The sequence below is a fragment of the Somniosus microcephalus genome, chromosome 15, assembly GCF_052327205.1.
Source record: "Somniosus microcephalus isolate GS21.2 chromosome 15, FLI_Smic_1.0, whole genome shotgun sequence".
In the NCBI taxonomy this organism is placed as follows: domain Eukaryota; kingdom Metazoa; phylum Chordata; class Chondrichthyes; order Squaliformes; family Somniosidae; genus Somniosus; species Somniosus microcephalus.
Window position 1 is genome coordinate 41,417,268 of NC_141001.1, and position 27,049 is coordinate 41,444,316.

At 47.0% G+C, this 27,049-nt stretch overlaps 1 protein-coding gene across 1 annotated transcript in view; it reads left to right on the plus strand.

Moving 5' to 3' along the window:
* Positions 1-785: 785 nt before the first annotated feature.
* The window catches only part of ptprja (protein tyrosine phosphatase receptor type Ja), a 228,552-nt gene continuing 202,288 nt past the window's right edge, over positions 786-27,049 (plus strand). Inside the window, exon 1 of the mRNA XM_086007664.1 lies at positions 786-1,143. Coding sequence (XP_085863790.1) covers positions 1,078-1,143 — 66 coding nt within the window. The 5' untranslated portion in view covers positions 786-1,077. The remainder of the gene's footprint in view (positions 1,144-27,049) is intronic.

A 27,049-nucleotide genomic window follows, 5' to 3' on the forward strand; every position in this document is an offset into this window, starting at 1 on the left:
ACCCCACCAATGGCGGCTGTGCCTTCAGCTGCCTAGGCCCCAAGCTCTGGGTTTTCCGCCCTAAACCTCTCTTCCTTTAATTACATAGAATTTACTGCACAGAAACAGGGCATTACGCCGATGTTTATGCTGCACAGGAGCCTCCTTCCACTCGACTTCATCTCACCATACCCTTCTATTCCTTTCTCTGTCATCTACTTATCTACTGTGCTATTCACCTCAACTACTCCATGTGGCAGCAAGTTCCACATTCTAACTCTCCCAGCCCTGCCTTTCGATCTATTTCATTTCCTTTCCAGTTTTGAAAAAGGGTTAGACCTGAAACTTCGACTCTATTTTCTCTCCACGGATGTTGCCTGGCCTGCTGAGTTTTTCCAGCATTTTCTGTTGTTATTCCACATTCTAACTCATTGGGTAAAGAAGTTTCTCCTGAATTCCTAATTGGATTTATTAGTGACTATCTTATATATTTATGTTTTGGATTCCCCACCCCCACAGATGCTCCTTCAAGTCCACCTCTTCCACCAAGCTTTTGATCATGGCTCAGTGTCAAATCTTGTCTGATAACGCTCCTGTGAAGCGCCTTGAAATGATAAATGCATGTTGTTGATGATTTACACCCTGTTTCAGGTCATTCCGTTTATTTAATATACAGATTAAATATTTGTTGGGGGGGTCTGGGTCTGAACACCTTGCCTCAGACTGTCGGTAACGGATGAAGTTTCAGGTAATTGGGAGCTGCCGCTTTATTCGGGCGGCCCTGGAGTTTCGGCGCTGCTTGAACTTACAGCAGCAGGTCAACGCTCAGCCGGAATCTCTGACGTTTCAGAAAACCGGGCCCCACCCTCTCTCTTTTAATTAAACTTTCTTCCTTCTCCCAGCTTAGGTCAGTGTCTTGGAAACTCCGCGTACACTATGGGCTTCGGCTGAGAGTTTATGAAAAGCGAGATACATTTTGTTCTTTTTTAAACGTTTACAAAAATCGGCGCCGTGAATGTCGTGAGTTGAAAGACGGAGAGGAGAGGGGGGAAAAAAAGGTGGAATAAAAGTTTCTCAAGAGTTGGTGTCGTTTCCTGGATGGGGATGGAGCCAAGTTGGCGGAACGCTGTGGTGTTGCTGGTGGGCAGCGTCTTCCTGTTCCAGGTGAGGACACTCTGGGCAGTGAGCTGAGGTTGGCAGGGCCCCTCCGTGTGTGTGTAAGGCGGGGTGGGGAAGCTCGCTGTGTTGGAGCTGAGGCTGCTCTGTGCACCTGTCGAGCGGACCCGGCCAGCCTCGCCTCTCCTCTTCCCCTCCCGCTGGGAGACAGCCCGGGCTGTGGGGGCAGAGGCTACCCCTGGATGTACGGGTTTTGCCTGCGGTGTTGTGCTCTCTAGTATAACCTTCCCAGGGTCCTAACGCCGAGGCATCGCTAACTTGTTTACCACTTAACTCCACTACATTTACATCATCACGATTTAACAAACGGACATTTAAATCTCAGAAGTTTTAAAAGTATAATGTTTTTCAATCCCTGATATAGAACTGACCCTGTGATCTGTGTAAACAGGTCTGCACTGTTTTATTAGTAGCTTCAATCTATATGTAAAATTAATATACTGTATAAATATGTGGACAGCAACCAGGATTTAGGAGACCTTTTTAGAATACTACATATTTAAAATGCAGGTACCTTATTGAAAATATGTAATATTGTGAAATGCTTCACTGGAATCTTTCAATAATCTTTAGTTTCTTTGTACTATGATTCCCAACATCCAGAAATAGTGCCTTGGGTTACCCATTACACTACTTTAAACTACATCTGTGGTTAATTCTGTGGATGTTCACCCTAAGAAGGAGATGAACCATTCCAACATAATTCTGGGGAATCTGATGCTATACTCCTCAGGGATATTCTCCTTTTTGCTTTCTGTTCCAGTAAAACAGGTGACAGGGAGCAGAAGGGTCCTTGGTGATTTCTGGAGCAGGGCATTAAGTAACTGTAAACCTGTATCTGCGCTCATGTGACCTGGTGTGAATGATGACTGGCATATCTTGAGGATCTAATGAAATATTTCATATGTAAACAATTAATTTCAGACATTACGTTTTAACGAGTAGAATTCACGAAGAATTCCTGGAGAAAAAGCACATATTAAGTTTTTTGTTTTCTATTCAGTAATTTTTATAGAAATAAATCATTGTGTTTCTTGAAATTTTAATGTCCCCCCTCACTGTGGGCAGAATACAAGTACAGCTGAAAGGCAGTCGGAATACGCAAACACCTTATCAGGTTCATGGGTAATCGTCCATAATAGCGTTCTGACTAACTGCTTCTAAATGCAGCCAGCAGGGTCGGGTGCTTCCCCACCCACTTCTTTTCTTGCATAAACGGATTTGAGATTACCCAGTTTGTTTCCTTTTATAAGAACTTCAGTAACCCAACATAGGCACTGGTTGATGTCATGTCGCATTTACTCAAAGTCCCAATTGACAATGAGTCGAGCTCCAGGTTGACTATATTTAATTAATAGTTTTGTTTGTAAAATAAACTTCCTTGTTGTAATGGTTTCCTTTTTTTTTACTGTAGTTTCACATGAACGCTAAGTCAGTTTCAGTCTCTGGCTCAGTTTCTGCAAAGTGTAGTTCACTTCAGTTAGTCGTCTTGAGGGCTGGTTTTCTGAATAAAATGACAGCAGGATAATAATTATTTTGCCGTCAAGATCTGAGAATTCAGTACCAGGTTCTGAAGTGTCAGTAAACAGGAGATGTTAAAACTATTTAGTTAAAATGGCAGCTTCTGTTCATTTGGGCTCTGTGTCGAGAAATGCTAGAAGTTAATCCCTAAACAAATGTTCAGATCTGATGTAGAGCAGATATATTATTACTCACTCGCATTTCTAGCTTCAGTTCTACACTAGAAGTGGAACCATTAAATTGCTGGTCAATATTAATATTGGGGTAGGTGTTCCTCCTGAGTTTTTCTCTCTCGTTACTTAGGTTCCAGTATTCTATCCTATGCCACCTTCCTCCTTGCATTCTCACGATGTTCGAATCAAGGCTCGTCACACCAGCTCTTACTCCTAGGATCGCAAAGCTGTGGAACTTGTTACTTCCCTCAGTCTGCCACTCCAGCTCTGAACTACAGCCTTTTAAAATTCAAGCTTGGGATCCCCTAATCCTCCCTCCTGTGACAAAATACAAGAAGACATTAATAAACTTGCAGATTGGGCATGTAATTGGCAAATGAATTACAATATAGAAAAGTGGTAGGAAGAATAAGGAGACCACACCATACGTGGTTAATAAGAGTCTAAATGGGGTAGAGGAGCAAAGGGATCTAGGGGTACAGATACACAAATCACTAAAAGTGGTGACGCAGGGTATTAAGGCCATTAAAAAAAAAGCAAACCAAGCAGTGGAAGCACTCTGACTCATTTCTAGAATTGAAAAGCAGAGAAGTTATGTTAAACTTGGATAGAACCTTGGTTTGAATACACTTGGAGGACTGTGAACAGTTCTGGTCTCCATATTATAAAAAGGATATAGAGGAACTGACGAAAGTGCAAAAAAGATTCACGAGGATATACTTATCACGAAAGGTTGAACAGGTTAGGGCTCTTTTTGCTAGAAAAGAGAAGGCTGAGGGGTCACCTGATAGAGGTCTTTAAGATTATGAAAGGGTTTGATAGGGTAGAGAAAATGTTTCCACTTGTGCAGGAGTCATAAATATAAGATAGTCACTAATAAATCCAAGAAGGAATTCAGGAGCAAGTTCTTCACCCAAAGAGTGTTAAGAATGTGGAATGCGCTATCACAAGGAGTAGTTGAGGCAAATAGCATAGATGCATTTAAGGGGAAGCTAGATAGGGTTAGATGACGAGGGGTGGGAAGATGCTTGTGTGGAGCATAAATGCCGGCATAGACCAGTTGGGCCGAATGGGCTGTTTCTGTGCTGTTTACTTCCTGATTTACCTCATCATTGCTCCTACACTTTTGCAGTGTTGTCCTGCAGTCTAGGTTTAGGCTCTCCACTTTGGTTTGTTAAAAATTGCAGTGCTTGTTGGGTCTCAACTCAATGGAAGGGGTTGGATATTCATTTATTGAATTGCATTCACGCATGTTGACTATCAAGTCAACTCCCGGAAATGTGAAGTATTTTGGTTAACACATCTTCTTTGATCTTTCTGAACTACACACTGTCCATGTCCAAGAGGGTAACCTAACCCTTACCCTAACCCAAGAGGGTAGTTTGGCAACCTGCTCCTCGGTCCCAGCTGTTGTATGTCAACACGAGGCTACATGGCAGTGGCCTGGAGTGAATCGCCCTGCGATGTCATTTTTTGTCCCTTTGCTTCCTCTGGGAGATGCTTGGGCAACACTCTGCACCTCCCCAAAGCAGTATAACTGATTGGGAACCTAGCATGTTGCATTTCATGGTAGGGAGCTTGGGTGCTACCACTCTGCTGCCCCTTACACTGCTTTGTTCTCACTGCTGTTACCCTCTATTTCATCTCATCCTTTCTTGAAGTTGCTGATTCTGTTGGGGATGATTCTTCAGATACCAAGTGCTTATTCTGCATATGAGAGTCTTGACAGATGGTGTCAGCAGGCAATTCGACTATGGGGCCAAGTCTGATTGTGTCCTTATTCGCCAAAGGCACCTTCTAACAGGAGCTATTGGCTAGACTGGGACAGAAGCTTTCATTCTTTTTCTGCCTGTGTGAGGACGTATATATATTGTCAGAAGTGAAGACATTTCTTGATGGTTGGCCGAAGTCATGTTTTGGTCTTCTGGGACGGGCAGGGTTACATACATTCAGTTGTTTATGGAAAAGTCGGCTCCTCCCTCCGACCTCGAGAGATTTCTACCTCTGTACTTTGTCTAAGTTAAAATGGGGCACTGCAGCTCTGTTTCTTCTCATCTCAAACCTTGTTCAGTGGTGTCTGCGTATATTAATTAAATTGGTCACTGGCCGGCATGCCCAGTTTAGTAGCACCAAGTTCAGCTTTTTGTGTTGTAACCGACAAGTGTAATTTTTCTCAAAGGACAAAAAATAATTGCAGCCTAGCACCTCTCTCTCACCCATGGTTCATTAGATTGCTGACACTCAACTGTCCAGGTTTACAGATAAAGAATAGCCATTTGGGTGAGATGTTGAAAACGCCTCTCAATGGAAAAACCCCTCCCTTCTCTACAATCTATAGGCTTTTAAAACCAAAGTTTGACATTCCTTAATCACTATCTTTGTGAATTAACGCCTCCTCTCTTCTACTCTGTCCAACCTCTATGGTGCCGTTCACAGGTTTTTCAGTTTAAAAATAAATCAAAAAATATGAAATTTTGCTCCACCAGAACCTTGAATTTCATGGTGCAGATGGAAATCTACTGGTTAATGGATTAAGTGTAACCTTGTCTTTTAAGAAGTTGTGAAATCTCCCTTCCAATCTGCTGATTTTTCTGGAGGTCCTACAGTTGGTCCTACTACCATCAGTATATATTTTTTTGAGGAGCATATCCTGCTTAGAGGACATATTGCCACTTTAACACTGGCAGTTACTGTAATCAGATTATATCAGCCGATACCAGGGTGGGGATCCCATAACCCATCGACGAGGAGCGGGGGCGGCACCCACACCCACTGGGCGCAAGTAGGCTGCTGGATGTCAGCCCAGAATTTGGAACCGGAGCTCCAGTCTCCACTTACTAAGGTTGCCTGTAGTGGGGCTCGAACCTTACGCCTACTAACTCGGAGGTGGGAATGCTAACCACCAAGGTAAAGGCTTGCTTCTGACAATCAACATATGACTTTCGTAAACTACAACTGACAGATGGTTTCAAGTGGAAGGTGTCTACACACTGATGCTACTCTGAGCATTAGACCTCCCTCCTACGATGTTTTGTTTATGTTGAAGTGTCTAGGTCAACTGTAAACCTGCTCGTGAGGTGAAGCGGCACACACACATGCCTGCTATTTTATTCTTTTATGACCCTCTTGCCTCCGGTTTGTTAGAACATCCTTTGATTTCCTGTTTCATGAGGAGAATATGGAAATGAAGAAGAAAGAACTTGCATTTATATAGCGCCTTTCACACCCTCGGGGTGTCTCAAAGCGCTTTACACTTGTATTTTTGAAGTGTAGTCGCTGTTGTAATGTAGCAAACGCAGGAGCCAATTTGTGCATAACAAGGTCCCACAAACAGCAACATGATGATGATGAGATAATCTGTTTTAGCGATGTTGGTTGAGGGAGAAATATTGGCCAGGACACCGGGGAGAACTCTAGTGCCATGGGATCTTTTACGCTCAACTGAGAGGACAGACAGGGCCTGGGTTTAATGTCTCATCTGAAAGATGGCACTTCTTGCAATGCAGCACTCCCTCAGTGCTGCACTGGACTGTCAGCCTAGATTTTGTGCTCAAGCCTCTGGAGTGGAGCTTGAACCCATGACCTTCTGACTCAAGAGGCGAGGGTGCTACCAACTGAGCCATGGCTGACACCGTGACCACTTGCATTTGTGTCAAGGCTTTTACAGAGTACAACGTCCCATGGTTCTTCACAGTTGCCAGTTATAACTGAGCAGAGTGGAGATGACCAAAAGTGCTGTCAAAGTCGTAGGCATTATGGAGGTTTTGAAGCTAGGAAGAGATGAAAAGGTAGGCAAGGTGACTGCTGTGCTGCCAATGGTGGAGGGGAGGACTGCTACAGTGTACTTTGTCTAAGTTAAAGCGGGGCTTTGCAGCTCTGTGCAGGAAAAACCTTGCAGGAACATGCAGTGTTGGAAGAGTGAAGGGTGCGAGCAGGGATATGGGGCTGGAGGAAGTTGCTGAGGACCGTTGTGGCGTAATGGACATGGACAGTGTGTAGGTTAGAGAGATCAAAGAATGCTGTGAGCCCCTGGAGGAAAAAATGGGGATGGAGTTGGGGGGGATGGAGTTGGGTGACATGGAGATGGAAGTAGGTAGTTGTGGTGTTGGACTGGACGTGAAGTTTGAAGGTCAGGTCAGGGTCAAGCAGGAGTTGTGCACTGTCAGGTTTAGCTTGATCGTAAATGGAACTTGCCTGCCGAGGTCAGCACTCTTCCCACAGGTTCCAATTTTACGCTCATCTCCTACAAATATGCAGATTGGGCTCCGATGATGTAATCGGGGGCCCAACTGCTATTTTAACCAGAGGCCTGCATGGAGAAGCCATTGTGGCTTTCCTGCCTGGTCAGCCTTGTGGGAAGAGGAGTCTGGGCCAGAGGAGGCTGAAAAGGTAAGTGTTTTTACTTTTTTTCACTTTCCTTGAGGGGCCAGGAGGAGCAGGAGCCCTTCCCAGCCACTCACCTGTTATCATTTATCTAGATATCATTTGTTTGGACTTCCAGAAGATCTTTGAAGTGCCACATGAATTACTGATTTAACCAAAATCCTGGGAATCCATGGTAGATTGTGGGTCTGAATAAGAAATTGGATTTAAAAAGTGGAAATTGAAATATTCATGAGCAGTCTAGTGCCAGACTTGATAAAGATGATTGCACTACTTTATCTGGTAGGTAATCAAGGTGGTTGCAGTGTATGTAACTGTTCTACCTTTAAGAGAACTATTGTATGTAACCGTCCACCTTTAAGAGAACTATTTTAGGTGTGGCACTACTTTATCTTGGCTGCTGTATACTGTAATACCGACGGTGACCACACCGGTATATAAGTGCTGTGTCAGGATTTATTGGGCAGATTCGCCCTGACCTTCGAATAGTAAAGTCCTGTTAAAGTTACTCTTGTAGTCTGTGTATTAATTCGCCATAATACCTACAGACTTTACAGTGGCGACGAGTTCGATCTTACCCTGCGGCAACAATACTTCCGAAGCAGTTAACGAGCGTCGAGAAGAGGCACCCGCCCTCGTCATGCTGCTGAGAGAAAACTCGAGTCTGCAGAGCAAGGAAGAAGGAAGAATTCAGACACGAAGCCTTCCATCAGTAACAGGCACTGATTGTCCCTTCTGCCACGGTGGTGAGTGAGCCGATCAGCACGAGAAGCAAGTCGGCCACGGTGACTGTGAGTAAAGGGAAAATTAAAAAAAAATAATAAACGGAGGATAAGGGCGGTGAACTCGACCACGGTCGGGGGGAAAGGAGCCGGACAGAAGTCGGGCCCAGAGGCGCTGAGACTGGGGCAGCGTGGAGCACGGAAGCCACGGTACAAGCGGGCTGGGAGACGCAACGGCGTCGTGAGACAGCTAGACCGCGACCGGCGAAAAAGGCCGGGCAGCTACCGAGGCCACGAGGCGCTGCGACCGGGATCGTAAGGCGCGGGAAGATATAAAAATAGATAAACCGCGGTGAACTCAGCCGCAGCCGGGGAGGAAAGCACCGGACTGCGAGAGGGCTGGGAGGCGCGATTGGAGTGAAAAAGGCCGGGCAGCGACCGAGGCCACGAAGCGCTGCGACCGGGATCGTAAGGCGCGGGAAGATATAAAAATAAATAAATCGCGGAGAACTCAGCCGCAGCCGGGGAGGAAAGCAACGGACTGCGAGAGGGCTGGGAGGCGCGATTGGAAGCCGCTGAGGGAGAGACAGAGCCCGAGCGAGGGAGACTGAGCGAGATCCAGCCCAGCGGCTGAAACTGTTCGCCATCAACGGGTTGTACCCAGCGCCGGTTGCCCTGCTGAGAAAAGGGAACAAGGAACGCACTGAAGCCGACGCGCAGGCTACGAACCCCGAAAGCCAGCGGTCATCGCCCGAGGGAAAAGCTTACCCCTCCCGCCAGGGGAAGAAACGCGGGAAGCCGCCAGTAGGCGGGGAAGAAGACAGAAGCGGGAAACCGCCATTTTGAAAGTGGGCGGGGAAAGAAGACAAGCGCGGGAAACCGCCATTTTGAAGAGTGTGAAGATGCCTAAGCGTAGTAACATCAACGGGTTCGATTCCGATGTGGAAGATTGGGCCACGTATGTAGAACGCATCGAGATATATTGTAAGGTCAATAAGATAGCAAATTATGACAAAGCTCTAACCTTACTAAACTCAATGGGTGCGAAGACATACGGGTTATTGAAGCATCTTCTATCACCAGCTAAACCGACGGATCAGTCTTTCGCTAATATTGTTGCTGTCCTGAAGGATCATTTTAACCCCGCACCGCTGATGTTAGCGGAACGATCTAAATTTTACATGAGAACGCAACGAAAAGAGGAAAGCAACGCGGAGTACCTGGTTGAACTGCGTAGGCTAGCAAAATACTGTCAGTTTGGGGTAAATCTGACAGAGGCGCTGAGAGACAAGTTCGTGTGCGGGATGTCGAAGGAAGGAACACAAAAACGACTGCTCGAAGAGAACGATCTTACACTTGATAAGGCTGTCCTTATTGCAGCATCGCACGAAGCCGCAGCGAGAGGCACGGCGGAAATGCAGCGGAAGACAGCGGTACTCAGTGTGGATCAAATGACTTCGGGTACAACGAAATGTTATCGTTGTGGGAAGACAACACACGACCAGAACCAATGCTGGTTTAAAAACCAGGAATGTAGGAAATGTGGCAAACTTGGTCACATAGCTAAGGTATGCCGGTCAGGAAAGAAGACCAGCAATAATAAGTCACCGCAGAAGAAGTACAGAAAGGTACATAAGGTGACTGGGAAGAGTCCAGATGAACAGAATTCGGACTCAGACTCCAACAGCAAGGAACTGGGTAGTCTGAGGATTCACAATGTGAGTAAAGAAGCTGACCGACAAACTATCTGGGTCACACTACAGATTGCAAAAGTCCAAGTGAAGATGGAAGTGGACACCGGATCGGCGTTGACGGTCATGAATAAGCAAGATTACAAAAAGTTATTCAAACATATTCCCCTACGGGATACGGAGATAGTATTGCAGACATACACGGGGCACAAAGTATACCCCATCGGAAAGATAAAAGTCAAGGTGAGATACAAGGACAAAGATCACCAAGGGATGGACATGTATGTGCTGCCCAAGGGAGGTCCACCACTTCTGGGATGGGAGTGGATCAGGAAAATAAAGATAGACTGGCATTCACTAAACACAATGACGGTAGATTCTGGAAAGGAAGATGTCAAACCTGAACGGTTGTCCAGAATATTGGACGAAGCTAAAGAGGTATTCCAGCAAGGACTGGGAACACTGAGAGGAATTAAAGCAAAAATCAAGATTGCAGAACATGCAAGCCCAAAATTTTTCAAAGCCAGATCGGTACCTTACGCGATACGACCTGCTGTGGAGGCAGAACTGGAAGAGCTTGAACGTTCAGGGGTACTGTCTAAGGTGGACTGGAGTGAGTGGGCCACGCCCATTGTTCCCGTCATGAAGTCTTCATCAAGTAACAAGCCAGGGGGACCGGGAAAGGTCCGCATCTGCGGAGACTTCAAGATCACAGTTAATCCGGTGCTTCACACGGTACAATACCCGCTTCCGCGGATTGAGGATATCTTTGCTTCATTGTCTGGCGGGAAACACTTCACCAAGATAGACCTGGCACAAGCATACTTACAAATGGAAGTCGAGGAAGAGTCGCGCCAGTATCTCACAATCAACACGCACAGAGGCTTGTATCGTTATAATAGACTGGTTTTTGGAGTAGCTTCGGCTCCAGCAATTTGGCAGAGGGCCATGGAGCAGGTCTTACAGGGTATTCCAAGCACGCAGTGTTACTTGGACGATATCCTGATTACGGGAGAAGACGAGGAGGAACACCTCACAAATTTGAAACTGGTGCTCACCAGGTTGAAGGAATATGGCCTTCGAGTTAATCGCCAGAAATGTGAGTTCTTCCAGAAACGGATCTCGTACTGCGGTCATGTCATTGACCAAGAGGGGCTGCACAAGTCACCTGACAAGATAGCAGCTGTCGTGAAGGCCCCCGCTCCGGAAAATGTATCACAGTTGAGATCGCTTCTGGGGTTGATTAATTATTACCACAAGTTTCTGCCAAATCTATCCACGGTGCTGCATCCGCTGAATGCTCTGTTGCGGAAAGAAGTACCATGGAAGTGGAGTGAGGACTGTAAGAAGGCCTTTCGCAGAAGCAAGGCGTTGATTACCTCTGAGGAAGTGTTGGCTCATTTCAACCCAACGTTACCTCTTCGTCTAGCTTGTGATGCTTCCCCTTATGGAATTGGAGCAGTACTTTCACACAAGTTACCAAATGGCTCGGAAAGGCCAGTCGCATTTGCGTCCCGATCATTGACCTCCGCTGAGCGAAATTATGCTCAGATAGATAGGGAGGCCCTCAGCCTTGTGTGGGGAGTAAAGAAATTCAATCATTACCTGCAGGGCAAGAAGTTCACATTACTGACAGACCACCAGCCGTTGGTGTCCATATTCAACCCTAACAAGGCCGTTTCCACTATGACAGCGCAAAGGCTACAGAGGTGGTCCGTGTTACTTGGGGCACACCAATATGACATCGAATACAAAAGGTCCAAACAGCATGGAAATGCTGATGGGTTATCGCGCCTACCGTTGCCAGTAGTAGAAGAGGCGGCTACAGTGGACCTGGTAGAGATGTTCCACTCATCCATAGTGGAATGTCTACCAGTAACAAATTCGATGATCGAAAATGAAACAAGAAATGACCCGACTCTCTCTCGAGTCTACGATTTAACAGTGGAGGGATGGCCAGCACATGGCGAACCAACGCTGCCCGCATTTTCGCAAAGAAAAGAACAGCTGTCAGTGTGCCGAGGAACCTTGATGTGTGGATCTAGAGTGGTGATTCCACCCAAACTTCAGCATAAGGTGCTAAAGGAGCTTCACGAGGGGCATCTGGGTGGAGTGAAAATGAAGAACCTAGCAAGAGCGTTTGTGTGGTGGCCAGGTATTGATGGAGACATCGAAGAAATAACCAAGAGCTGTCTAGGATGCCAGAAGGTCCAAAACGCGCCACCACAAGCTCCTCTGCATCCATGGGAGTGGCCCTCATCTCCTTGGCAAAGGGTACACGTCGACTTTGCTGGTCCATTTATGGACTCAATGTTTCTAATCGCGGTGGATGCACACTCCAAGTGGTCGGAGGTAATAAAGATGTCCTCCACCACCACGGAAAAAACCATCACAGTATTAAGGACCATATTTGCCAGGAATGGGCTGCCGGAACAGATCTGTTCTGATAATGGACCGCAATTTGTGTCCGAAGAATTCAGGAAGTTCTTAAAAAGGAATGGGGTCAAGCACGACACGTCAGCCCCATACCATCCCGCCGCCAATGGATTAGCTGAAAGGTTTGTCCAGACCTTCAAGAAGGCCATAAAGGCCATGGGTAATGAAGACATCAACCTACAACATAAGGTAGATAACTTCTTGTTGGCGTATAGGAATGCAACACATGCGGTCACAAACCAAACTCCCGCCATGATGTTTTTCAATAGAAGACTAAGATGCCGGCTGGATTTGATTAAGCCAAACGTCAGAAGGGACGTAGAGAACCGGCAATTTCAGGGCATGAATGAAAGGCCAACTAGATCCTTTCAGATAGGTCAACAAGTTTTGGCCCGGGACTACCGTACCGAGAAATGGCAGCCTGGAACTATTGGGAAAAGGCTAGGGCCGCTGATGTATACCGTGGACATTGGTGACAGCATAATAAGGTGCCATGTTGACCAGATCATAGGGTCATCCACAAAGGACCAACCTACGCCACAACCTTACACGGCTAATGTTGAAGCAGAGATACCCAGAGCACTTACCTCCGATCTGGTAATACTGGAATCAGATGAACCTGACACTGTCCTTCAAGCCGAATCGACCTTGTCAGAAGAACCTACTACCCCGCCGAAAACTACTACACCACCGAGGCGTTATCCGGACAGAGTCAGGAAGCCTCCAGAGAGACTGAATCTGTGAACTGTTTTGCATAAGTTGTATATATGTTATGTTAATGGGGAATAAGTATGTTGTAAGCTAAAAAGGGAGGATTGTAGTGTATGTAACTGTTCTACCTTTAAGAGAACTATTTTAGGTGTGGCACTACTTTATCTTGGCTGCTGTATACTGTAATACAGACGGTGACCACACCGGTATATAAGTGCTGTGTCGGGATTTATTGGGCAGATTCGCCCTGACCTTCGAATAGTAAAGTCCTGTTAAAGTTACTCTTGTAGTCTGTGTATTAATTCGCCATAATACCTACAGACTTTACAGTGGTGAGGGGTGTTCATCATCCAAAAACACAGCATCAGGTTCCACATGTATGCTGACAACACCCAGCACTACCTCACCACCACCTCTCTCGATCCCCTCACTACCTCTGATTTGCCATGTTGCTTGTCTGACATCCAGTATTGGATGAGCAGAAATTTCTTCCAATTAAATATTAGGAAGACCGTTTAGTCCCTGCTACCGACCTCATCCTTCTCCCTGGCCACTGTTGGAGGCTGAACCAGACTGTTCACAACCTTGATGTCCTATTTGACCCTGAGCTGAGCTTCCAACTCCATCTACTCTCCATCATTGCTCATGAAGTGAGTTACCAATCTCTGCCATCCCCTCGTGGTGGAATATTGAATGGATTCCCATGCCGAGTTTCTCCCGATCCTACTATTTTGCAGATGCTCAGAGGTTGTGCCAGAGGCCTGGGGCTGGGAGGTAGTCCGATTTTGCATTATCGCCAATAGAGGTAACGAGAGGAAGGGCAGAAAGTTCAGCATTTTTTTAAAATTTGAGGTTCCATGAATCGGTTACAGGAAGCTCAGATAGCATTGGCCCCGAGCTGCCTGTCACAGATTTGCTGGCCCATATCTATATTTTCTTCATAAATGAGGATGCAGCATACAATGGGTGGTGTTCTTTCAATTTTTGTTACTTCCTCCTTAATTAACCTGTTTGACTTAAACCACCGGCCCCTCTATGGCCTACGTTGACCAGTTTACCTCACATTGGAAGGCTAATCAACGACTCCTGGTAATTGAAGTCTCTTTGGAGTCAAAGTACCTCCTGGGTGACATGCCTGGAAATGGAAGTTAGGAACAAAGTCAACACCTTTGAATCAAGCAGGTCACCGTTCTCCAGGACACTGTTAATGAGTTACCAGTCAGCCTGGCTCACTAATAAAATCTAGAGAGAGAGAGGCCCATCATCAGGGGCTGGGGGGTCTTCCCATATGACTTCAGATAATCACACAAGTTAATCACCAAACAGTAGGGTGTTCTTAGCTGGACAAGCTACCAATGGTTTTAGCTGGTTGATCTCTAGCAGCACCCCTGTGAACACACTGAGTCAATAAACCTTCCCTCTGCAAACCTGTACCTATGCTCTGTGGAGCTAGCTAAGTCGGGTGTGTCCCTATGGGGATATAATGTCAGCACTCCATATCAGGCAAACAGAAATTCTTCCGATGCAGATATCTTAGTAGCTTGGTTTAGAGACTATTAAATATGGTGTCCGATTTCGGCATGTGCCGGATATCTCGATAATTAAAAGAAACCTCGTAGATTTGGTAACCGACCAGAGTTTGGAATGAGCTTTAACACCGGTTTATAAAAGAAAAGCAGAAGATGCTGGAAATACCTTTCAGATGCTGACAGACTTGCTATGTAACAGTCAGGGTAACAGGTACAGAGGGACCCTTTATCAAAACTTATTTTTTCCTCATCTGCCATTTAACGTCTACTTCTTAAGCATTTACAAGGATGGAGTTCAAATGGCTTGTGTATAAAATGAAGACAGTAAGTGTCGGGCTGGACTCTTATTGGGGGGAACGGGGGGGACAGGGTACTGCTGGAGATTCGGATTGTTTACATGTAGATTAATAATCTGTGACCCAGTCATGGATATTAATCTTTTACGTAAAATGTTTTTTCTGTCTTCTTCATGAGGTTTGTCTAGTATATTGGTGAGACGACTTCAGTGAAGGGTCTCTGACGTGCTGCTGGCTCACCAGTGGAAAATTGCTCGGTGGTATTTATAGGTTGGTGGTTGGGTTGTGACCTTTTTATAAATCTCATATGAACCACATGGGATTAAATAGGGTGAAAAGGGGAAGTGTAGAGTACAGCTCTCATTGCTACACTGCTGGGTGCAAAACTAAAATCTCCTAAAAACAGCCTGGCCAGTTCTAATCATGCAGAAATATGTGAAGAAAAGGATGGTGGAGCCCATTAGCTTGAGCCTTTACTGTTACTGTGTTTCAGATTTGTTCATGTTGCTAGAAGTTGTCTCGCTCTCTTTTTTGCTTTCAGTTTCCTCCACTCATTTTCTGAAGGCATTGACATGTTGGTGTACAGTTCCACAGGTGCTACCAGCCCTCCAGTATCTCACCCAAGTAGTTATGTGTGACCCTAGACAGTGAATGTTGATAGGATAGTCAATTATGGAGGGTGTCACAACTGAACCCAGTCAGATCCTTGCCTAACATCTACACAGACTCATTTTTAGCAAAAGTTACTGGATAATGATCAGAATCAGGAACCCCTTTCTTAATTCAGTAACCTTGAGGCCAATTGTAATGCCTCCAGTACCCTGGCTGGGGTCAGTTAACTCATCACAGACCATGGATGCTATGCTTCTGGTCTTGATGGTGTTCAACTTGCTGCAACCCTTGATAATTTCCTGCAGTAACCCAGGGGCCTAGTTACTTCAGACCAGATGGGGTGAAGTAACAAAAAGGTGCAGTGATTGGCAGAATGTATAAAGCACTTATGACAAAATGTAATTTAAAAGGATTATTTGAAAAAGGAACCTATCACATTAATACTGATAATTATACTAGCTTCCCCTCATGCCCTGAGTAATCCTTTTAAACAAAAAAAAATAGACGCGAGAATGTCCTTGTCAATGGGCTCCGAATCCCCGATGGGGAACTATGAAACACCTCTTTGCTAGGCAGGGGGAAATGCTCCAAGGAGCCCTGCTATTGATAATTATCAAGCGACTTCTTCTGGAAAATGCATGTATGGACTTGACTGAAGGCAGAATCAGGCTTGGCTGTGAATCCCCACCCCGCCCCCTCCCCCTCCAATTGGTTGAAGAGCACACCAACATTCTCAACTAACACAAAAAGAAAATACTGCAGATGCTGGAAATCTGAAATAAAAACAGAAAATGCTGGAGAAACTCAGCAGGTCAGGCAGCATCTGTGAAGAGAGAAACAGTTAACGTTTCGGGTCCATGACCTTTCGTCAGAACTGGCCAGTTATGGCGAAAAGTCATCGACCTGAAACGTGCTGGTGCATGTTGGACTGGAGCCTGAAAAGAGCCTATGCCTTCAAGAAAATAAGGGAGAAAACTTGCAAGAAAAAGAAACTTGTGGCTGAGAGGCATGGGACATTGGTAGAGAGAGGGGGAGCTGCATCAGGACTCGAGGGTATGTTTCCTCCAGCTCAACACCCAAAATGCCAACATGCATAGATATTTAAAAGAAATAAAATCAGAAACTGAATTTTGAACTATTCTGGGTGTTTGTTATCCAGTTTTTTTAAAGGTTTTAAGATAAAGCAAACAGTCTGATACACATTGGATGCTCGGGTATTGTGGGAAATCAAGGTTAAGGACATGGACAGTCCAGGACATAGGTGTGTGTGTGTGTTCTGTTCAAGAAGGCTCCTGGGCTGGGAGCTCCTTTGCTGTGCAACTTGTTCTATCCTTGCCCATCCTGTGCCCTTTCTCCCCCGCTATCTTTCATTGTTTTAAGTTCCCCTGGCTCTAATAGTGGGTGCATTTTAGCTCGAACTACAAGTTCAAGCTGCAAGTTTAAAGTTACCTGGGCCCCACTGCCCCCAGCCATGCCTGCTCTTTTTGTTTTCATCAGTAACTGTTAAATCCGTGTATCTTGATGTTGTGTGTCCTTCAATAACTAGACAGAGACTGCATGGGAACGATCAACAGGTGTTTACTGGATGAGGGTTACTCTAAAACTAACAGTACAGATCCCTACTCAGGGTTTATATACAGGTGTGGTCACTGCCGGTACTACAGTATACAGGAGCTGTAAAAAGTAGTTCTCCCCTTAAAGGTACATACACTACAATTCCTCCCTTTTTAGATTAACAGTACCATAACATTCATTTAACAATTAACACTTTTAACATGCAACATTAACTGAAAATAGTCCATTTATAAATTCAGTCTTTGGGGCGGCTTCCTGATCCTTTCTGGATAGCGCCTTTCCTGAGTGTCTTGCTCTTGGTGCGGAGGCGATTCTGGCCCCCTGTCGTCGGTTTGTTCATCAGCTTCCGATGCTACTGTTTCTGGGGTAGATGCTACCTGTATGTCGGGTTCATCACCAGGTACGCGAGACATGGGGTTGACTCGTTCCTGTGACTCTAGGATCTGGTCGACATGGCGTCTCACAATGTTCTCCCCAACATCCACTGTGTACATTAGTGGCCCCTGCCGTGTGCATATCGTTCCTGGTTGCCATTTCTCTGTTCGGTAGTCGCGGGCCAAGACTGGTTGCCCTACATTGAAGCTCCTTGTCGGCTTCTCATTGATGTGCTGGAATTGCTTATTCTCAACATCTCTTCGTACATTTGGTCTGAGCAAATCCAGACGAGATCTCAACCTTCGGTTAAAGAACATCATGGCCGGGGTCTGGTTGGTGACTGCATGTGTCGCATTTCTGTAGGCTAACAGGAAATTGTCCACCTTATGCTGCAGTGGAATGTCGTCATCGCACATGGCCCTTACTGCCTTTTTAAAGGTTTGTACGAACCTCTCAGCCAATCCATTTGATACAGGGCGGATGTGTAATGCCTTACCCCATTCCTTTTCATAAATTTCCGAAACTCTTCGGACACAAACTGTGGTCCGTTATCAGAGCAAATCTGCTCTGGCAAGCCATTCCTGGCAAATATGGTCCGTAGGACTGCAATCGTTTTCTCCGTGGTGGTGGAGGACATTTTGATCACCTCAGGCCATTTCGAGTGCGCATCCACGGCTATTAAGAACATTGAGTCCATGAATGGACCAGCAAAATCAATATGCACCCGTTGCCATGGAGAGGAGGGCCACTCCCATGGGTGTAGAGGGGCATGTGGTGGTGCATTTTGGACCTTCTGGCATCCTGAGCAGCTCTTTGTCAGGTCCTCGATTTGCTGATTGATCGATCCCCGGCCACCACACATAAGCCCAAGCAAGGCTTTTCATTTTCACCCCTCCCAGATGGCCTTCGTGAAGCTCATTGAGCACTCTCTCCCTTAACTTGGGTGGAATTACCACTCAGGATCCACACATCAAGGTCCCCTGGCATACTGACAGCTGTTCTCTTCTGGATGAGAATGCTGGCAACAGTGAGTCGCCATGTGTTGGCCATCCCTTCACCATCAAGTCATATACCCGAGACAGTGTCCGGTCATTTCGGGTCTCCTCTATATCCGCGTTAGTTACTGGCAAGCGTTCAATTATAGTCGAATAAAATATTTCGACAGGGTCCACTGCTGGTGCTTCCTCCGCAGTAGGCAGGGGCAGGCGTGATAGCCCATCAGCGTTTCCATGCTGTTTCGTGCCCTTATACTCTATTTCATATTGGTTCGCCCCTAGAAAAAGGGACCATCTTTGTAGCCGTTGCGCAGTCATCACCGGAATGCCCTTCTTTGGATTAAAGATGGAGACAAGTGGTTGGTGGTCAGTTAGCAAGGTGAACTTCTGCCCGTGCAGATAGTGGTTGAACTTTTTCACTCCCCACACTAGGCTGAGGGCCTCCCTGTCAATCTGGGCGTAGTTACGCTCGGCTGAGGTTAGTGACCGAGACGCAAAGGCTACCGGCCTCTCCGAGCCGTCCAGGAATTTGTGCGACAGCACCGCTCCAATGCCATAGGGTGATGCATCACACGCCAACCGAATTGGTAGTGCTGGGTTGAAATGAGCCAACACCTCTTTTGATGTGATCAATTCTTTGCACTTCTGGAAAGCTTGTTTACATTCGTCATTCCACTTCCATGGTACCCCCGTTTGCAGTAGGGTGTTCAGTGGGTGTAGTACTGTAGACAAATTCGGCAAGAACTTATGGTAGTACTTCACCAGCCCGAGGAACGACCTCAGTTGTAACACATTTTCCGGTGCTGGAGCCTTAACTACTGCCTCAATCTTTTCAGGGGACTTATGTAACCCCTCTTCATCAATAACGTGGCCACAATACGAGATCTGCTTCTGGAAAAACTCGCATTTGTGGCGATTAGCTCGGAGCCCATATTTCTTCAATCTAGTGAGCACCTGCTCCAGGTTGGCGAGGTGATCACTGTCATTTTCGCCCGTGACCAGGATGTCGTCCAAATAACACTGGGTCCCTGGAATCCCTTGCAGGACTTGATCCATTGCCCTTTGCCAAATAGCCGGAGCTGATGCTACCCCGAACACCAGCCGGTTGTATTGGTAGAGACCTTTATGAGTGTTGATCGTGAGGTACTGTTTCGAGGCTTCTTCTACCTTCATTTGCAGGTACGCCTGGGCCAGATCAATCTTAGTGAAGCGTTTCCCTCCAGATAGCGAGGCGAAAATATCTTCAATCCGCGGAAGCGGATATTGTACAGTGTGAAGGATTGGGTTCACTGTCACCTTAAAGTCCCCACAGATGCGAACCTTCTTTGGTTCCCCAGGCGTATTACTCAACGACCTCTTCATTACAGGAACGATGGGTGTAGCCCACTCGCTCCAGTCCACTTTGGACAGTACTCCTGAATGTTCCAAACCTTCCAGCTCTGCTTCGACGGCTGGGCGGCTCGCATAAGGTACCGGTCTGGCCTTAAAAAAAACTTTGGGCTTGCATTTTCCACTATTTTGATCGTCGCTGTTATGCCTTTTAGTGTTCCAAGTCCCTCCTGGAACACTTGTGTGTCAGTTAGCATTTTTGACAGTCGTCCAGGTGTGCCGTCGTCATCCTTTTTGGCATCTACAGTCAGTGCTTGTATGGAATGCCAATCTAGCTGTATCTTCCGGATCCATTCACGTCCTAGTAGTGGTGGTCCTCCATCTGGCAATACATATAGGTCCATTTTTGGTGTTTCCTTGCCGTTATATATAACGTTCACCCTTATTTTTCCTTGGGGTAGACTTTTTGCCCCGTGTACGTCTTCAAGACAATCTCTGTATCTCTCAAGGGTATATGTGAGAATAGCCGCTTGTAGTCCCTTCGGTTTATGACTGTTAGGGCTGATCCTGTGTCCAATTCCATTTTCACTTGGACTCCATCTATCTTGAGCGTGACCCAGATAGTTTGGTGATCCTCCATTTTGATTACATTATGTAGTTTCAGACAACCCAGCTCCTTGCTTCCGGAGTCTCACTTTTCTGTTCATCTGAACTACTCTCCGTCACCTTATGTACCTTCTTGTACTTCTCCTGTGGAGATTTCTTGCTGCTGGTTTTCTTTCCCGACCTGCAGACACTTGCTATGTGTCCTACTTTTCCACACTGTCTGCACACTTGGTCCTTGAACCAACAATCCTTATGGTCATGTGTTGTTCTGCCGCAGCGATAGCACTTCACTGTTCCGTATGACATTTCATTTGTGCCATATTCTTGCGGTCTCCGTTGTATCTCTGCAGCGCCCCATGCGGCTGCTTCGTGTGATACTGCCATGCTGAAAGCCTTGTCCAGCGTAAGATCCTTTTCTGATAGAAGCCGTTTCTGGGTTCCTTCACTTTGAAGCCCACACACAAACTTGTCCCTTAAAGTATCTGCTAGTCCCGTTCCAAACTGGCAGTGTTTCGATAGCTTGCGCAGTTCCGTTAAATACTCAGCATTACTTTCATCTTTATGTTGGTTCCTTTTGTGAAACTTAAATCTTTCTGCTATCAGCAGCGGTGTGGGGTTTAAGTGGTCCCGTCGGATTGACACTATGTTTTCAAAATTCTTTTCCGCTGGTTTCTCTGGGGTTACTCGGTTTCGCAGTAAGCCATACGTTTTTGCACCCATGGAATTCAACAATACCAGTGCTTTCCTGACATCTGGTACTTCATTCGCCTTGTAGTACACTTCTATGCGTTGGACATATGTTGCCCAATCTTTGACTTCATTGTCGAACGCTGTGACACTGCCACTCTTCGGCATCCCTGGGTGTGGTTAGACTGGCTAAAAATGGCGTCTCCCGCGCTCTCCCTTCTCCGCTGTGGCTCAAAATGGCGTCTCCCGCGCTCTCCCTTCTTCTCCGCTGTGGCTCAAAATGGCGTCTCCCGCGCTTTCCTTTCTTCCCGCGCTCTCCCTTCTTCTCCGCTGTGGCTCAAAATGGCGTCTCCCGCGCTCTCCCTTCTTCTTTGCTGCGGCTCAAAAAAATGGCGTCTCCCGCGCTCTCCCTTCTCCGCTGCAGCTCAAATGGCGTCTCCCGCGCTTCCTTTATTCCCCGCGGACGCTGCTCAGCTCTTGAACACCGGCTGCGCTCTGCGTGTTTTCCTGCACGCCTCTCTCGTTGACGCCGCTCGGTCCTGAACAGCGGCTGTGCCCTGTGCGCTCTACCCTCTCTCTTCTCGCGTCGACGCCGCTCGGTCCTAAACAGCGGCTGCGCCCTGTGCGCTCTACCCTCTCTCTGCTCCCGTTGACGCTGCTCGGCCTTTTCCTGTGCCGTCGGTCGGCACTAGCTGCCGCTGTGCGGGAAGGGTCTGCGCCGTACCTGTTGCTAGCCCATTTCGCTGGAGTCTCCGTTGGATGGTCGACGCCCGTGCTTCTGGAATCGGCCTTCTGCAGAGTTGCAGGTAGGTTCAAATCGACTCATTGCCAATGTTAAATCCATGTATCTTGATGTGTGTCCTTCAATAACTAGACAGAGACTGCAGGGGAACAATCAACAGGTGTTTACTGGATGAGGGTTACTCTAAAACTAACAGTACAGATCCCTACTCAGGGTTTATATACAGGTGTGGTCACTGCCGGTACTACAGTATACAGGAGCTGTAAAAAGTAGTTCTCCCCTTAAAGGTACATACACTACAGTAACCACTGGATCTTTGCTCGAATTTGGCTTCCAAATTCCTGCAGTCCTCTGGACGTCAAAACTACACTTCTCCACTAAACTACACTGTAAGACTCGGCTGCTGTGACTCTGATCTTCTGGTCAGTTGCTTAAGTTTTACAGTAACTTTGTCTAGTTTACAGCCCATCCCCCACTGCTGCTATTACCTGCTGACTTTCTGACTGTCCTACAGGTCCTACTGGTTTTTCAGCATTATTTTGCTACAGTGTAGTTCCTGGCTAGAAATTCACTCTCTCCGCTTCTGAATTTTATAGTGACTTCCTACTTCGCCGTTGTTTTTCTGCCCTGCGATTGATTCTGCACACCTCCTGGCTCTTCATTCCCACAGATATGCTTCCAGCAGCGTGACATCTAATACTCTACCCTTCAATTAGTTCCTGGACTCACTTGTTTTCTACACCTGTCTCTGAACCTGGACATCAGTTCACCGATGCTCCAAGCTGACCCCATCCTATCTATGTCAACTTTATCCATTGATGACTGTACCGGAAAAAGAGGCAAGGGAGGCGACCAGAGTGGGACTGGAACAAAGAGTGTTCCACATATCCCACGAAAAGGCAGGCATAACTAGGCCCCATGCAGGTTCCCATAGCAACACCTTTAATTTGGAGGAAGTGAGTGGAGTCAAAGGGGAAGTTGTTCAATGTGAGAACAAGTTCAGCCAGGCGGAGGAGGGTGGTGGTGGATGGGGACTGGTTGGGCCTCTGTTCAAGGAAGAAGCTGAGCGTCCTCAGGCCATCCTGGTGGTGGATGGAGGTGTAGAGGGATTGTACGTCCAGTGAAAAGGAGGCGGTTGGGGCCAGGAAACTGGAAACTGTTAAAGCTTCCGGTCGCCTGTCATTTTAATTCTCCGCTCCACTCCCACTCGGACCTCACCGTCCTCGGCCTCTTGCATTGTTCCACAGAAGCTCAGCGTAAGCTCGAGGAACAGCACCTCATCTTTCGATTAGGCACTTTACAGCCTTCCGGACTCAACATAGAGTTCAACAATTTCAGATCATAACCTCGGCCCCTATCGTATATATATTTATATTTTTTATCCACACTTTTTGTCTTTTTTTTCTCCTCCCCCACATGGCAGCTGTCTTTCATTCTGCCAGCGCAATTCACACTTCATCTGGAGCCATCCTTTGTTTCTTAACCTGTCCCATTACCATCTCCTTTTACCTTGAATATCTCTTAATGTCTCTTAACCGCTTCCACCTTCTATCCTATCACTGACCTTCCCTTTTGTTCTTTCATCCCCTCCCCCCTTTCCCAGCCTCTTCACTTGCTTAAAAATCTGTTCCATTTCCTGCTTTTTTCCAGTTCTGATGAAAGGTCATCGACCTGAAACGTTAACTCTGTTTCTCTCATCACAGATGCTGCCTGATCTGCTGAGTTTCTCCAGCATTTTCTGTTTTTATTACACATATGTAATGTAAGTTTCCATATGTTCATTCATGAGCACGTTTTGGCTGTCACTCTGGACCCGAGCCTATCACTTCTATTTCCCCTTTTTCCTCCCCGTTTCTTAATTTCTCTTTACCCTTTACCCCTCCAAGGCCCTGTTCTTCTGTCATCATGCCTCCTTTCATTTCTGCCCTCCCAAAATCCCAACCCCAACCCTTCAGCGCTCCTCCAATTCTGGCCTCTTATGCATCCCCGATTTCAATCGCTCCACCATTGGCGGCTGTGCCTTCCGCTGCCCAGGCCCGAAGCTCTGGAATTCCCACCCTAAACCTCTCTGCCTCTCCACCTCTCTCGCTTCCTTTAAGAGACTCCTTAAAACCTACCTCTTTGACCAAGCTTTTGGCCATCTATCCTAATATCCCCTGATGTGACTCTCAAATTTTGTTTGTTAACGCTCCTGTGAAGCGTCTTAGGGTGTTTTACTCCGTTAAAGGCGCTATATAAGTGCAAGTTGTTGTTGTTGTGTAGGTGTTTGGTGAGGATAATCGGGGGGCAGTACTGTTTGGCGGGGGCAGGTTGGTAGAGGACCTTTGTCTTACGGATGCTCTCGTATGCTTCGGTGAAGGTGTTGACGATGGTTTGGAGTTCGACCTCCGAGTGAGCGCAGACGCAAGCGTCGTCTGCATACTGTAATTCAACGACAGAGGATGGGGCGACGGAGGTTGAACAGTTTCCCGTTTGTTCTGTAAATTAGCTCCATTCCAGTGGGGAGTTTACTGAGGGTGAGACGGAGCATTGCAGCAAGGAAGATCGAGAAAAGCGTTGGTGCGATGACACAGCCTTGTTTGACCCCGGTTCATACGTGAATTGGGTCTGTGGTGGAACCGTTGGTCAGGATCACGGCTTGCATGTCGTCGTGAAACAGGCGGAGGATGGTGACAAACTTTTGAGGGCAGCCGAATTTGAGGAGGACACTCCATAATCCCTCATGGTTGACAGTGTCGAAGGCCTTTGTGAGATCAAAGAAGGCCACGACAAGGCCTTGGACAACATGGACCACTTTCCATACCTCGGGAGCCTACTGTCAACAAGGGCAGACGTCGACGACGAAGTCCAACACCGCCTTCAGTGTGCCAGTGCAGCCTTCGGTCGCGTGAGGAAGAGAGTGTTTGAAGACCAGGACCTCAAACCCGGCACTAAGCTCACGGTCTACAGAGCAGCAGTGATACCCGCCCTGCTGTATGCCGCAGAGACATGGACCATGTACAGCAGGCACCTCAAAGCACTGGAGAGGTACCACCAACACTGCCTCCGCAAGATCCTGCAAATCCATTGGCAGGATAGGTGCACCAACGTCGGTGTTCTTGTTCAGGCCAACATCCCCAGCATCGAAGCTTTGACCACGCTCAATCAGCTCCGATGGATGGGTCACATTGTCCGCATGCCCGATGCGAGACTCCCAAAACAAGCGCTCTACTCAGAGCTCCGGCACGGCAAGAGAGCCCCAGGTGGGCAGAGGAAATGCTTCAAGGACACCCTCAAAGCCTCCTTGAAAAGGTGTAACATCCCCATCGACACCTGGGAATCCCTGGCCCAAGACCGCACAAAGTGGAGGAGAAGCATCTGGGAAGGCACCGAACACCTCGAGTCTCTTCGCCGGGAGCAAGCGGAAGCCGAGCGCACGTCAACCCAAGCGCCCCTTCAACCACCGTCTGCCCCACCTGTGACAGAGACTGTAGGTCCCGCATTGGACCCATCAGTCACCTGCGAACTCATTTTTAATGTGGAAGCAAGTCATCCTCGGCTCCGAGGGACTGCCTAAGAAGAAGGTGAGGATAGGATTAGGCTCAGTTGTAAGCTTGCATATCCGCCCCCACCCCCAGTCAGATAGGGTCACACAAAGAATGGGCACTTGGATGAGGTGCGAATGGAACTGTACCCATAAGAACCTTCGGCAGAGGAGGGAAGAAAACTTGGGGGGGGAAGAAGGATTGGGTGAAACAGTTTCTTAGTGCTTTGTGAGATGTTGCATGCCCCTTGCTATGACACTCTGCCATGTATCCCTCACAACTCAGAAGGGAGTCCTGGCTCTCTTGCTTTCAGTTCTTTTTGGAGCAGTATTTGCTTTCCCCATGGGGCTGTGCTGTTTTGGAGCTGATGCTTTTGTGTTCAGGATCCATTTTAACCAGAATAACTTCTATTTTGAAACGAGCTGGAAGAGACAGTACTGGATGGGATCTGCAGTCAAATCCAGGGACTGCGACTAGTTATTGGATGAATGAATGTCTGGAATGTCGGCGCTTGGTGAGTTTCAAAGTACAGTATTTAGAACCACTTTTTAAGCAGATTCTCGATCTTATCAGCAGAGAGTTCAGTGCTCTAACAATTTCCTCCTAAACTTCCTGATTTAGTTTCAGTGGATGCTGCAGCATTCAAAAAGCCAATACATTCTTAAAATTGCTTTTAAAATTTTTTTTTAAGCCAAGCAAGCACCCGGATTGTCCTGTTGATTTGGGATTTCCATTTTTTTCCTGTTTCTATAGAAGTTCCTTAGAAAACTGAGGGGATTAGCTTATCTTTATTGTTCATCAGCTGTCTGAAGATTGAGTTGTTCTGACCTTTCCTGAACAAGGAGGCTCCCTGCATTATAAAACCATATCCTATCCAACTTTTCATTTCAGACCACTGGCAGTTAAATGCAGGCCCAAGTCTCCCGCACATTTCATCCATTTATACAGCTGGAGCCATGCCACACAAATTACGCTGGCATTGGGGACTGGGTGGTGCACTGTTCTTTCTCCTTCTGGGAGCTTGGATCCAGCTCAGGCCGATTGGATGAAAATCCCTGTTTTCCTTTTCCCCCCACCTCCTCCTCCCCACCCCGTCTCTAAGGGCCCTAACATGAAATTATTTCGGGCAGTCCTAACTTAGTTCCCAGTTGGCAATTTGGGTCCACAACACAAACTTGTGAATATTTGGGCACTCGTTGTCATTCTCACTCCAGCAACAAGAACGGCTGCAAAATGATGGTCATGCTGGTGAAGTGGGAAGGTGCTTTTGAGGCGAGGATTGAGGCATATTGTTGCGACAGGATACCTGGAGTTTTACTGTGTCTAGCGAATGCTGCAGCTCACCTGGAAGTGTTTAATGGGAAAGTGTAGAAAAGTTTTACTCTGTATCTAACCCATGCTGTAAAAGGCATTTACTCTGTAGCTAACCCATAATATGCCTGACCTGGGAGTGCATAATCATCACACTTGGGTAAAAGTTTTAAAATCCCAGCACTGACATCCCTTACTTCATGGAGCTCAAAGTTTGCCAAAAAGAAAAATTGACTGAGATTGTAATGGTGATTGGAGCTGGGCTTGTAATAATTTTTGGAACATTTACAAAGCCTCGGTGTTACTTCAGAATTCTGATATTTCAGCAGTAGCTTGTGGTTTTAAATTTGAGTTGAACTAGCAAAGTGTATTTGAATTTTGCTTTTGCTCCTCTGTAGTTCCCATTGTATCATTCCCAGGCTGAGACAGTGGAATCCGAGTGTCCTGTTCCCAGGCTGAGACAGTGGATTCCGAGTGTCCTGCTCCCAGGCTGAGACAGTGGATTCCGAGTGCCCTGCTCCCAGGCTGAGACAGTGGATTCCGAGTGTCCTGCTCCCAGGCTGAGACAGTGGAATCCGAGCGTCCTGCTCCCAGGCTGAGACAGTGGATTCCGAGTGCCCTGCTCCCAGGCTGAGACAGTGGATTCCGAGTGTCCTGCTCCCAGGCTGAGACAGTG